The sequence below is a fragment of the Taudactylus pleione genome, unplaced genomic scaffold, assembly GCF_031769625.1.
Source record: "Taudactylus pleione unplaced genomic scaffold, aTauple2 ptg000556l, whole genome shotgun sequence".
In the NCBI taxonomy this organism is placed as follows: domain Eukaryota; kingdom Metazoa; phylum Chordata; class Amphibia; order Anura; family Myobatrachidae; genus Taudactylus; species Taudactylus pleione.
Window position 1 is genome coordinate 7,416,749 of NW_028284958.1, and position 14,227 is coordinate 7,430,975.

At 47.3% G+C, this 14,227-nt stretch overlaps 1 protein-coding gene across 1 annotated transcript in view; it reads left to right on the forward strand.

The window, feature by feature from the left end:
• Positions 1–8,805: 8,805 nt before the first annotated feature.
• Positions 8,806–14,227, forward strand: part of LOC148481887 (solute carrier organic anion transporter family member 3A1) — a 92,329-nt gene continuing 86,907 nt past the window's right edge. The window contains exon 1 of the mRNA XM_088452855.1: positions 8,806–8,888. Within this exon, the coding sequence (XP_088308981.1) occupies positions 8,885–8,888 (4 nt within the window). The 5' untranslated portion in view covers positions 8,806–8,884. The remainder of the gene's footprint in view (positions 8,889–14,227) is intronic.

A 14,227-nucleotide genomic window follows, 5' to 3' on the forward strand; every position in this document is an offset into this window, starting at 1 on the left:
CTGACTCGGATCTGAAATCGAGGCAAAACGTCATCATCCCGCCTTCCGAGTCTCGCGGGTTTTGGATCCTATATAAGGTACCCGCGTCGGCGCCATTTCCTCACTCGGCTGTGGACAGTGAAGAGGGAGGGTGGGAGTTAGGGCTGTGTAGTGTAGTGTAGTGTAGTGTAGTGCTGCTGTTGTCCACTACTTCAAAGTCCATAGGGGCTGGCTGTGTTGTGCTGTGCTGCTGTTGTTAATAGGGGCTGTGTCCACTACTTCAAAGTCCATAGGGGCTGGCTGGACTGTGTTGTGCAGTCAGTTCTCCATAGGGGCTGTGTCCACTCCAAAGTCCTTTGCAGTGTCCCAGTCCTAAAGGGGTGCTGTAGTGTTGTCCAGGGGGTGCTCTGTCCATCAGGGGTGCTCCCCCCAAGTGCTAAAAAACTAATATATTTTCTGTGTTTGTGAATTGTGTGCGCAGTAGCCGCACGTGCATCAACAAAGTATTGCCAAGCGTGCGCCTGTGTCATAAGTAAAGGGCCGGCTGGCTTGACCGTTAAGGGTGCTGTAACCCCCGAAAGTACACTCCAGTCCAAACCAAAAAAAAAATTATTTTCTGTGTTTGTGAATTGTGTGCGCAGTAGCCGCACGTGCATCAACAAAGTAGTGCCAAGCGTGCGCCTGTGTCATAAGTAAAGGGCCGGCTGGCTTGACCGTTTAGGGTGCTGTAACCCCCGAAAGTACACTCCAGTCCAAACCAAAAAAAAAAATATTTTCTGTGTTTGTGAATTGTGTGCGCAGTAGCCGCACGTGCATCAACAAAGTAGTGGCAAGCGTGCGCCTGTGTCATAAGTAAAGGGCCGGCTGGCTTGACCGTTAAGGGTGCTGTAACCCCCGAAAGTACACTCCAGTCCAAACCAAAAAAAAAAATATTTTCTGTGTATGTGAATTGTGTGCGCAGTAGCCGCACGTGCATCAACAAAGTAGTGGCAAGCGTGCGCCTGTGTCATAAGTAAAGGGCCGGCTGGCTTGACCGTTAAGGGTGCTGTAACCCCCGAAAGTACACTCCAGTCCAAACCAAAAAAAAAATATTTTCTGTGTTTGTGAATTGTGTGCGCAGTAGCCGCACGTGCATCAACAAAGTAGTGGCAAGCGTGCGCCTGTGTCATAAGTAAAGGGCCGGCTGGCTTGACCGTTAAGGGTGCTGTAACCCCCGAAAGTACACTCCAGTCCAAACCAAAAAAAAATATATTTTCTGTGTTTGTGAATTGTGTGCGCAGTAGCCGCACGTGCATCAACAAAGTAGTGCCAAGCGTGCGCCTGTGTCATAAGTAAAGGGCCGGCTGGCTTGACCGTTTAGGGTGCTGTAACCCCCGAAAGTACACTCCAGTCCAAACCAAAAAAAATAATATTTTCTGTGTTTGTGAATTGTGTGCGCAGTAGCCGCACGTGCATCAACAAAGTAGTGGCAAGCGTGCGCCTGTGTCATAAGTAAAGGGCCGGCTGGCTTGACCGTTAAGGGTGCTGTAACCCCCGAAAGTACACTCCAGTCCAAACCAAAAAAAATATATTTTCTGAGTTTGTGAATTGTGTGCGCAGTAGCCGCACGTGCATCAACAAAGTAGTGCCAAGCGTGCGCCTGTGTCATACGTAAAGGGCCGGCTGGCTTGACCGTTAAAGGGTTCTGTAACCCCCAAAGTACACTCCAAAACAAAAAAATATATATTTTCTGTGTTTGTGACTTGTGTGCACTGTGGCTGCACGTGCATCAACAAAGGAGCAGCGCCAAGCGTGCGCCTGTGTCCCATAAGTAAAGAGCCGGCTGGCTCATTTCTTAAAGGGTGGTGTAACCCACAAAGTGCACTACTCTCCAGCAAAAATAAAAAATATTTTCTGTGTTTGTGTGCGCTTTAGCCGCACGTATATATCAATATAACATAAATAGAGGACCAAACTTTCTCCGATAAAAATAAAATAGGGAAAGATCAAGAACCACTTCCTCCTAGTGCTGTTGCTGCTGCTGGGAGTTGTTCATCATCCCAGAGAGGAAGTAGGAACATCACTACTTTTACTAAACAATTGACCCTCCAGCAGTCCCTAGCGATGAGGATGAAGAACGACAGCAGTCATCCTGAAGCAAAACGTATAACTGAGGCCTTGACTGCTATGTTGGTGTTAGACGTGCGTCCGGTATCCGCCATTAGTGCAGTGGGATTTAGACAATTGATGGAGGTAGTGTGTCCTCGGTTCCAAATCCCGTCTAGATTCCACCTGCATCCTCAAAGCAGCAGCGACAAGCGTGCGTCTGTCTGTTAAAGGGTGGTGACACCCTCAAAGTGTGCTACACAAACAATTAAAATATTGTTCTTTTTTTTTCTGTCTTTGTGAAATGTGTGGGCTGTAGCCGCACCTGCATCCTTAAAGCAGCAGCGACAAGCGTGCGTCTGTCTGTTAAAGGGTGGTGACACCCTCAAAGTGTGCTACACAAACAATTAAAATATTGTTCTTTTTTTCTGTCTTTGTGAATTGTGTGGCCTGTAGCCGCACTTGCATCCTCAAAGCAGCAGCGACAAGCGTGCGTCTGTCTGTTAAAGGGTGTTGTAACTCTCAAAGTGCTCCAAAAAAGAAAAAAATCTTTTTAATGTGTTTGTGACTTGTGTGCGATGTAGCCGCACTTGCATCCTCAAAGCAGCAGCGACAAGCGTGCGTCTCTCTGTTAAAGGGTGGTGACACCCTCAAAGTGTGCTACACAAACAATTAAAATATTGTTCTTTTTTTTTCTGTCTTTGTGAAATGTGTGGGCTGTAGCCGCACCTGCATCCTTAAAGCAGCAGCGACAAGCGTGCGTCTGTCTGTTAAAGGGTGGTGACACCCTCAAAGTGTGCTACACAAACAATTAAAATATTGTTCTTTTTTTTTCTGTCTTTGTGAATTGTGTGGGCTGTAGCCTCACTTGCATCCTCAAAGCAGCAGCGACAAGCGTGCGTCTGTCTGTTAAAGGGTGTTGTAACTCTCAAAGTGCTCCAAAAAATAAAAAAATTTTTTTAATGTGTTTGTGACTTGTGTGCGATGTAGCCGCACTTGCATCCTCAAAGCAGCAGCGACAAGCGTGCGTCTGTCTGTTAAAGGGTGGTGACACCCTCAAAGTGCGCTACACAAACAATTAAAATATTGTTCTTTTTTTTTCTGTCTTTGTGAAATGTGTGGGCTGTAGCCGCACCTGCATCCTTAAAGCAGCAGCGACAATCGTGCGTCTGTCTGTTAAAGGGTGGTGACACCCTCAAAGTGTGCTACATAAACAATTAAAATATTGTTCTTTTTTCTTCTGTCTTTGTGAATTGTGTGGGCTGTAGCCGCACTTGCATCCTCAAAGCAGCAGCGACAAGCGTGCGTCTGTCTGTTAAAGGGTGGTGACACCCTCAAAGTGTGCTACACAAACAATAAAAATATTCTTCTTTTTTCTGTCTTTGTGAATTGTGTGGGCTGTAGCCGCACCTGCATCCTTAAAGCAGCAGCGACAAGCGTGCGTCTGTCTGTTAAAGGGTGGTGACACCCTCAAAGTGTGCTACACAAACAATTAAAATATTGTTCTTTTTTTTTCTGTCTTTGTGAAATGTGTGGGCTGTAGCTGCACCTGCATCCTTAAAGCAGCAGCGACAAGCGTGCGTCTGTCTGTTAAAGGGTGGTGACACCCTCAAAGTGTGCTACACAAACAATAAAAATATTCTTCTTTTTTCTGTCTTCGTGAATTGTGTGGGCTGTAGCCGCACTTGCATCCTCAAAGCAGCAGCGACAAGCATGCGTCTGTCTGTTAAAGGGTGGTGTAACCCTCAAAGTGCGCTCCACAAACAATAAAAATATTCTTTTTTTTTTTCTGTCTTTGTGAATTGTGTGGGCTGTAGCCGCACTTGCATACTCAAAGCAGCAGCGACAAGCGTGCGTCTGTCTGTTAAAGGATTACATCGGTGACAGCATCCAAGTAGGCATGTCAGACAGTCCGTACCTGTACTGGCAGGAAAAAGAAACAATTTGGAGGTCCCTGTACAAACTGGCTCTATTTTACCTGAGTTGCCCCCCCTCCAGTGTGTACTCCGAAAGAGTGTTTAGTGCAGCCGGGAACCTTGTCAGCGAAAGGCGTAGGAGGTTGCTTCCACAAAATGTGGAGAAGATGATGTTCATAAAATGAATTATCAACTCTTCCAGGGAGACCAGCCTCCAGAACGTACAGAGGGACCTGTGGTTCCAGCAGGGACGAATTAATACTCTGTGAGGATGAGGATGTACACACTGAAGAGGGTGAGGAATCGGTGGATGAGGAGGATGAGAATGACATCTTGCCTCCATAGAGCCAGTTTGTGCAGGGACAGATTAATTGCCAGCTTGTTTTGTGGGGGCCCAAACGAACCAATAATTTCAGCCACAGTTGTGTGGCAGACCCTGGCGCTGAAATGATTGGTTTGTTAAAGTGTGCATGTCCTGTTTATACAACATAAGGGTGGGTGGGAGGGCCCAAGGACAATTCCATCTTGCACCTCTTTTTTTTCTTTGCATTATGTACAGTTTGGGGCCTAGTTTTTCAAACTGCCATCCTGTCTGCCACTGCAGTTTCACGCCTAGATGGGTCACGTGTTTGTGCCGCCCACTCGTGTCGCTTAGCATAGTCATCCAGCTACCTCGGTGCAACCTTTTGGACATAAAAACACTATTGTGAGGTGTGAGGTGTTCAGAATAGACTGAAAATGAGTGGAAATTAAGGTTATTGAGGTTAATAATAGCATAGGAGCAGAAAAACCTACAAATTCTGTGATTTTAGCTGTTTTTATGCTTTTTTTCAAAAAGATACAGATCCAAAACCCAGAACCCAAAACACGGAAGGGTGGTTTTGGCAAAACCAATCCAGATCCAAAACACGAAGAAAGATCCAGATCCAAAACCAAAACACAAAACACGAAATGTGGCCGGTGCACACCCCTAATTAATAATAATAATAATAATAATAATAATTTTATTTATATAGCTCTCTTTCTCCAATATCACTCAAGGTGCTTAACAAGTTGTAAAAACATGATACATAGGTTTACATTTTCAAAACAGTACAGAAACTATGGGCCTGATTCAGAGCCGGACGCAATTAGCGCTCGCTCGTCCCGAAAATAGGGGTGGCTATTCAAATGAACCGTTCGCTGTTTGCGGTCTGTTCACGCCTCTAGGTCTGAACGAGCGAACAAAACTTGCGGTCGTTTTTTGGGAAACTACGCCCCCTGGCCGCTCGCATCCTACGTCATGTCCGCTATTTATTAGATTAATCGAGTACATCGAACAGGGTATGAGCTGCTCGCTATTCTTGTGGTTGGTTTTTGCTACCACAATTGTGCGAGCAGTTCTGGCTAAAAAAAAACCCAGTGACGTGGTCAATGACGCTGCTGTTTTAAATATGCACACCCATAAAACGCCCGTTTTGACCTTTAAGCACGCCTGCGATCGGATCTCCACTCCCCGTTTTCAAACACCTTCCCCTGTTACCACCCACATACGTCTCATCCTGTCACTCAAATTAGCAGGCATTCGCTATTTTGCGAGCACATGGATTTCGGCCGCACTGACTGGTTCGCAAATGCGTATAACGATCCGTACGCATGCGCTGTTGGGCAAACATCGCTCGAAGCGAACGAGCTGCCGCTTACGAGTGGCTCTGAATCAGGCCCAATGTACATACAGATATGTCCAGCTACATCTTTGCCGATCGCGCTACAAACGTACGCACGCATCGCACCATGCGATTACCTGCAGCAGCATACGCTACGGTACGCTATGGTGTGTACTGCGATCGCACCATGCAATCCTATGGAGGCACAGGTGCGATCATAGAGCGCGTATGCATGGAGGGCTTGCGCTCTGCATTGCACGATTTGCTGTGTTTGCAGCAACGATATAGCAGGACACATCTGTACTGTACAAAGGAGGTTTTAATTTGCATGAAGAGCAGAAGAGACCATGGAGATAATACAAAGGTGTGGCAGCCATTTTGGGTCATCAGTTGCAGGATTATTCATCTTACCCACAAATTATACAGGTGAGGCAGCCATTTCAGGCACACTACATTGGATCACACTGGGCAGAATAGGCAATGACTGGAATCGATGACACATAATGGGAGACATCAAAATGCCAGGTGAGGCAGCCATCTAGGTTCACTACATAATTTACAGTGTGCAAGATGAGCAACTCACATAAGTGCATCATGCGGTGGAAAATTACAAAGAAAGGAAAAAGAACAGTTGAAGTGGAGACAATGATGCAGAACTAAGGAGAGACAGTACAATGATAAGAACACATTTGCATGTAACAGACCAGAGGAAAACCGGTATAACACAAACTATGTTAATAAAATGACATCTGAATGTACTGATCTTGTTAGAGTGATATAGGTGGGTGGGTGTGAGAATGTTTGGTGCCCACTAATATCCGGTAGAATTCTCCTGCTAAGGTTGATCCAGGTGTACTCCCGCTTGCTCAGAGGACAGTCCTGGTGTTCTCCCCACTAATCTTGGGGGGTAGGCCAGGTGTTCTCAGCCAAAAGGGTAGGCCTGGTCCCGCTGTTTTCAGGCAGAGGGGAGGGGATGCCAGAGGGCAGTTGTGGAGGCCAGGCTCCAATGGGAAGTGTCTCAGCTAACACTGGAATCAGCCTGCAGTGGCACCGGTCAGCAATGTAAGGCCGCAGCTGAGGCCAGAGAAGCAGGTGCATACACAGAGCTACGGCTTGATCCGCTGGAACGTCCCTGGAACAAAGAAGCGACTGGGTAGGGGTGTTGGTAGCAGGATGGTGAGTCACACTGTTCTTTTCTCTTGATGCAGCCACAGGAGGGACTGACAGCAGATGCAAGCAGGAGCTGGCTGCAGTGAAGCATGCAGACGGCACAATGATGGCCACGACATGGTGCTCTCCTTGCTTGGCTCCATCAGGAAGAACTGGCTACCGGTGGTGTGTGGTCTGGCGATTGGCCCGTCTGGCGCTGGCTCTGGCCAGGGTGCTGGCCCCGTAGATCTTTCGCTTCGGCTAGGTCTTGGCTGAGTTGCAGGCCCTAGGTCTGCAGTATCAACACCTGCACTCACATCAGTAAGGATTGCTCTGCAGATTAATTGACAAACGGAGCGTTTGTGGGAGGTAACAAGGTGGTGGCTACTCAAATGCAGATGTGTTGTGACCGTTTTGGGGGTCTTCGTCTGAGGCTGCAATCTCATACACAGTTGTGAAGGCACCGGCGTCACAGTTCTGACGGCCATAGGGTCATTCAGAAGTTTGATGGTGTAACCGATGTGCGACTAATGGTTGTATTTTTGTATGCAAGAGGCGGATTTAAGACACCACAGGTAGGACTCTCAATAATCGCACAGCCACTGCATACAAAGATGCAGCAGTGACACCATTATCGTCCATCTCTGAATCAGGCCCTCAGTCATATTGTATCTTGCCCAGAAAAATGCAGATTTGCGTGATTCTAACAGTTATCCCAGGTGTTCATGGGGACTGTTTGGTGACGGGAACTGACTAAAGAGACACGTGCAATCCAGGAGAGAGGTACCCGGGAATAACATCTAACCTTTCTGCTGATTACTGTGCCTTTGATAAAGGCCATACACGGAGGGAGACAAAAATACATTTTGTTTTGGGGCTCATATGAAAGACTGAGGACCATTTACCATTTTCTTCTGTTCATATACTGACCTAATCAGTGTTCGAAGTGGTAATTTAGAGGTGGGTGTATGGAGATTGAATCCCCCCCCCCTATGGGCCCCTGCTTCCATATCACTCCATTGTACTTCTAACCCCCACCCCCACACACACACACACTTCTCCCTGCCTGCTCCCCTCTCTCATACCCTGCCCTTACTGATTCCCTCTCTCTTTCACCCCCTACAATAGCTAGCCAGCCTCTGTCTGCCCCTCTCTCTATTCCCTCTCTCACACCCTCCCCTCTCTCTAATTCCCTCTTACCTGCGCTGCTGGAGTGGAGCCACCAGGATCCTCGGGTCTTCCCTCCAGTTTATCTGGCTCCGCTGCGAGCCAATGAGAAGCTGCCATTTGGCAGCTTCTCATTGGCGCCGCTGCGAACCAATGAGAAGCTGCCATTTGGCAGCTTCTCATTGGCTGGCGGCTGCGAGCCCTGCAATTGGCCTGCGGCCGCGAGTCCTGCGATTGGCTGGCGGCTGCGAGCCACGTGATTGGCTGCCAGCCGTCCAGTACGTGGTGCTTACAGTGCAGCCGGGACCAGGTACTTTGTCCCGGCTACATGTCAGCGCCTCCACTGCCCCGATTGGGATGTGTCCCCTGCGGGACACATCTTAACACATTGCCGCCGCTGTTCCAGCGCTGGGATCCCATACTGGATCCCAGCGCTGCTGCATTCTTTTCTACATCTAAAATGAAGTGGGGCTGGGAAGTGGCGGTATGTCATACCGCCGTATACCGCCCCACTTCGACCACTGGACCTAATCGAGTCCTGAAAACTATATATACTTCCTTCTCACATGAATTATTGTAAACAATTGATCTGAACTATGAGAAGTGGTTTAATTTTTTATCTTTGAGGTTCTATGAAGGTGGAAGCCTTATTGGAACAGAATCTATGTTGAAGAGGACCGCTTCATTCCAAAATTATCGTTTCAAACTAAGTGAAACGGCCATAATCTATTTTGAGACTTTCTTTTATTGGAACATAAGATTATTGGACTGAATATTTCTTCATATCTGTATCCTTATTTCAGGAGCGCTGGTGCCATTCTTCCATATATTACCGGTTATGCCAACATGCAACTGTAGAGGCGGGAAGGGAAAGAGAAGAGGTTGTGCTGATATTGGCAGGACACAAAACATCTGAGAAAGCCATACTATTAGTGGGTGGTCATGGGTATGTGCAAATAGTGGATGATGATGGTTACAGCATTAATAGTTACAGCATTAACAAAATGCTTGTGATTGGCTGTTTACAAATGCACCGCTGATGTTTGGTGCTATATCTTTATTGCTGGGGCTTACATTATGCTTTTGTGTGTGTATTTAAGATAACATTTTATTGATATTATTCTTGTATGCTAAACGTGGAGTTGTTTCTGATATTTAAGAACTATTTACAGCAGAGGTGGGGAATCTTTTTTCTGCCAAGGGCCATTTTTATATATATATAACATTATTCGCGGGCCCAGTGCAGGCCACGCCCGCTCCTTGTGATGTTACATGGGGGCAGGGCCACAATCACCAGTGATTACAGCAATGCCTGGAGCATCCTGAGGATGCTTCGGGGAGCTGTGAGGGCAGCGGTGTGACTGTCTGAAGCATCCTAAGGATGCTCCAGGTGGCACTGCTGCATAGATTCTGGCTGCAGGGTGCCCTTCTAGGCACTCTGTTAGCCAGATGAAGCTTCCAGAAAAAAGCTCAGACGGCCCGACCAAGTGATTCCGTGGGCCTTATACGGCCCCCGGGCCTGAGGTTCCCCATCCCTGATTTACAGCAATAGCTACAAACATGGGAGTATGTGCATAACCTAGGGCATATTCTTTTGGTGCCAACCTGCATGTACTGCATCTTGCGATAGCTGTAGCATTACATATACCCACAATTATGTCTCTTTTTAGTGAACGGAAATTGTACTTACAATTGGTGGCACAATTGCGGCCATCTCTGCATTGGTTCCATAAGTATAATATAACATCTGGCCAGCCATCACTGCGTACAACACAATTTATACTTCACCTGACAATTGGTAGGCAAAACTCTGCCCTTTTCTTTCATACGTGCCGTCCTTATTAAACGTGCCTTGTGACTCATGCTGAAAGTGTTCCATGAATGTCACTCTTTGATAGTAAATCTACATATTTTGGTCACTTTGAAAAAGCAACATGTGTTCCCTGAGCTAAAGCGATCGGCTTTCCAAGTGTCACTGAATGCGCCAGAGCGTAATGTTGCCAAATAAGCAGCCTGTGTTGTAAGAAGATGGGGAATTAGCTGGTTGCTTCAGTCGGTGGAGCACTTGCTGTTATTTTCCTCCCCTTATTATGTTGATGACAGTATTATCTTATCCTGAGTGCTTGTGACTGAGCATTGCAGAACTGCAACGAGTAGTCTTGTGTCTGATTATCTCAGTGCTTCATGCTCATTCAAATCAATTTATATCAAATTGGATGTAGAGTCAATATATTCTGTTGGTTAAAATGGCTTTTTTGTGACTATAAGTAAGAACTTAACGAGGAGAAATAAGGGAAATTAGTGGAGTCAGCCCTGCCCATATAGAGCAGGAGAAATGCAAGGAGATCTCAGTTATCTCGTCATCTGTGCATGATGTATCATTTCCAAATCTGACAGGAGATACTGTATGAAGTGCTACATATGAAGTACAACATTGGATTGGGTACGCGATCCCGGCGCTGATAATGCCAGTGGTCAGAATCCCGTCAGCATAATCCTGACAGTGGAATGTCCCCCTTAGCAGCTGACCTTCCCCCTCCAACAAGCCCAGGAAATTAGTAACCGCTCTTTCCCCCCCTCGGGTTCCAAAAGGGAGGAAAGAGTGGTTACTAATTGCCTGGGCTTGTTGGAGGGGCAAGGTCAGCTGCTAAGGGGGACATTGTGCCCCTTTGCAGTGTTGCTGAGGGGGACAAATTACCCCCTGTGTGGCTGACGGCAACTCCCAAATGGGGAAGAAAACAAAAAAGACACCCGGCTCCAGCAGAGCAGCACGGGACCTGGCGCACCGAGAGGAGCCGTGTGGCACGCCTGCAGCAATGAGCATGAGGACACATCTGTAGGTACAGGATTGATAAACTCAATTGTAACAGTGTAGTACAGTAGCTATACACTAAAACAATGTTAATAGTGTGACTTGTGCGTCCTTATGGGGCGGTATCATTTTATTCCCTTTTCTTTTGAGGGGACATGGACATCTCACTGGGATTTGGCCACATCCCCCCTCTGAGCGCACAGGCCTGTGGCAGCTCTCTGCGCCTTTGTATGTCCACATACATCAGTCCCCAGACTGCACCAAATAGTCCTGTTTGGCGGACCAAGGACTTTGCAACTAAGCCACGCCATGCGTCTTGCCACACAGTCTTGTACTGAATATGTGTCTTATTGGCATCATAATTTGACAAGAGTAGAATGCACGAGTACCCTGGACACTGGCTCTGACATTAGAATGTTGACAGAGCATCCCTGGTGGTCTAGTGGTGACTTCCCTGGTACGACGGGTCTGGCGGCTCCAGCGCTGTCTACCGGGTCGGGTGATCAGCTTACAGTATGTGAACTTCCTTCGGATCCAGCAGCGCTTCCGGCAGTAAATATTAAAATTATTATTAATAAAAATAGTAATATATGTATTTTTTTTTAATGAAAGCAAAACATTGAGTGCTTGTAATGCAGGCTTTGGCAAGAATTCGGCGAGTCTGCTTATATGTTTAAAGTGGCAATCATTTAAAAGGCAAAACCAAGTTGGTGCCTGGTTGGCCGCAACTCATTTGCATCTCCAGCTGTGACGGAAGAGGAGTGACTGGGTTTCAACAGGGCTTTCTCCATAAACTAGGTTTAGTGTGGTCATGCAGTCGGAACTGCGGGCTGTGCTTAGTTGTGTATGTGCAGAGATCTGTCCATTTTTAGACAGATCTCTTGCACCAAGGATTAGGTAGGTGCAAGTGTGCACTGCAAATATGACAGCTTATCTAGCCAAATGTATAGGAACAGTGCGGCTGCATAGATGTGCACAACTCTGCATATTTGTAAATGCGCACTAGATGGGTATACTGTAAATACTGCGGGCTTGTGTTCAACTCCGTATCAATCCCTTAATGTAACAAGCTTCAAGAATTATAGTATCTACATATAATGTAACAAACTTAAACATTTGTGTTGCCATTATTAATGTGTTTCCCCTTAAATGTATGATCAAATAGGATAGTTAGGATTTACAGTATGGTTGACATACATTCACATTAATTTTTGTACAATAAGTACAGTATACTGTACTGTATAACTTATTTTCTCCTACTGGCTATTTGTTTTTAGAACAGTAGGTGGCAGCATAGATCTCATAAAATTAAATTGAACCAGTGTTGGAATGTAATTGTCATGTTGTAATACTTACAACCTTTCTGTACCGTGTGTGTAAATGTGTATATGGTTTGCGTCATTGTCTGATTTACATAGACAGTCTCTGGCTTTGATTTGCACACTTTTGTACCTGTAAATGCCTTATTTTAGTATCCAATTACACTATAAGATGATTCTCTTTCTAGATGTTAGATTTCTTCTTATTCTGTAAGTTTCATAAGTTAATACTTATTAAAGAGGAGTACTTGCTAAAACAAATGTAGTAAATTTGATATGATTTGATTGTAGTTCTTCATGATGTGCCAAGAAAGTCTTGCATATACTGTATGTACGACTCAGCAACCCTGGATACTGTTTTAAAATGGTATCTATTGTATGAGTATTATGTTGGATGTTGTAAGGTGAACTGATTCTGTGTTATCTGGGCCTGATTAAGGGATTGATGCTAATGTAATCGCAACTGATCTCTCAAGGATCACAATCGCGAAAATATGGTAATGACTCACTCTATGTCCAGGGCTAAGAGACATCCACTAAAAGCATCTCACGTCTGCCACTCACGCACAAACCCGGAAACATCGAATGCAGATCAGGTGCCCATCAGCCTCCTGAGTAAGTCTAACATGAATCAATATGAATGACCGCCGGACGTCAGCCCGGCGGTTCAAATCCCAACGCCAGCAACCCTGACCCTCCCTTAGGGGTGCCAACCCTAACCTCCCCCCCATTAGTGCCTAAACCTAACCCCCCCTCCCCGCACCCTAAACCTAACCCTCCCGGGGGGGGGTGCCTAACCTCACCCCAGTGCCTAAACCTAACCCCCCTTCCTCTAGCCTAACCCTAACCTTCCCCGGGGGAGTTCTTAACCCTAAGCTGCCCCAGGGGTCCCTAAACCTAACACCCCCCATCTCCGGCTAAGTGTATACTCACCCCCGGCAGAGTACGATCGGTCCGGCGTCCTCTCGGCGATCCGGCGTCGAGATTAACATAGGCAGTGGCAGAACTCCCGGAGACAATGGAGTAATTTGCCGGGGGGCACCCGGCTCTATTGTCATCTGGCCGTTCTGGGCACTGCTGAGGACCCGCACCTGTTGCACTGCTGATGAGCTGCATGGAGGAGGAGCGCCGATCCTCCATGACCTGCTGCTGCCGGCTTGCTCTATGGTCGCGGACGTCACTAGCGAGAGTAAACAGAAACCCCCCCTGCACGCCGATCAGTTTTAGCAGCCAATGAGAGTCAGACTCTCATTAGCTGCTTTATCCACAGAGGGAGCCGGGGCGGAGCTCACTCAGGAGCTCTGCCTTCCGGCTCCCGCAGTGGTGATGGGAGAGATGTCATGACGTTTCTCCCATAGTGCCGAGCGAGAGGACAGAGGAGCGGATGGTGGCGGACGCAGGAACGGGATTCAGGTAAGTAGTCTGTGTGTGTTGGTGTTATGTGTTATATCTGTAAGGGGCACTGCATAGGGGGGACCCACTACTGGGGGCACTACATAACAGGGCACTGCATAGGGGGGACCCACTACTGGGGGCACTACATAACAGGGCACTGCATAGGGGGGACCAACTACTGGGGCATTACATAACGGGGCACTGTATAAAGGGCACTACTAGGGGCACTGCATAGGAAGGGCCACTACTGAGGGCACTGTATAAAGGGCACTAATGGGGGCACTGCATAGGGGGATCACTACAGGGGCACTGTATAAAGGGCACTACTGGGGCACTGCATACGGGAACCATTACTGGTGGGCACTACATAGGCGGGGACTGCATAGGTTGCACGTATAAGGGGCACTGTATAGGGGGACCTCTACTGGGTACACTGCACAGGGGGACCACTACTGGGGGTACTATATAAGATGAACTGCATACTGGGGCAGCGGCAGCTAGGGCTGGCATAGGTGCTGGGGGTGGTACATTTTAATTTGGGGGGTGGGCGGACACCAACATTTATCTTGCCTCCGGGCACCTGGCATGAATTTACACCACTGATCATAGGCATAGGTATTTCGACGCCTATGTTAAATCCCTTGCCGGGATTACAGTGTCGGGATTGAGACCGGCGGCCATGCGGCCGCCTGTCTGATAACAACAACCCCTCTAGACACCCAGAGGGCTCTTCTGCTACCAGCAAGGGCACAGTGGCTA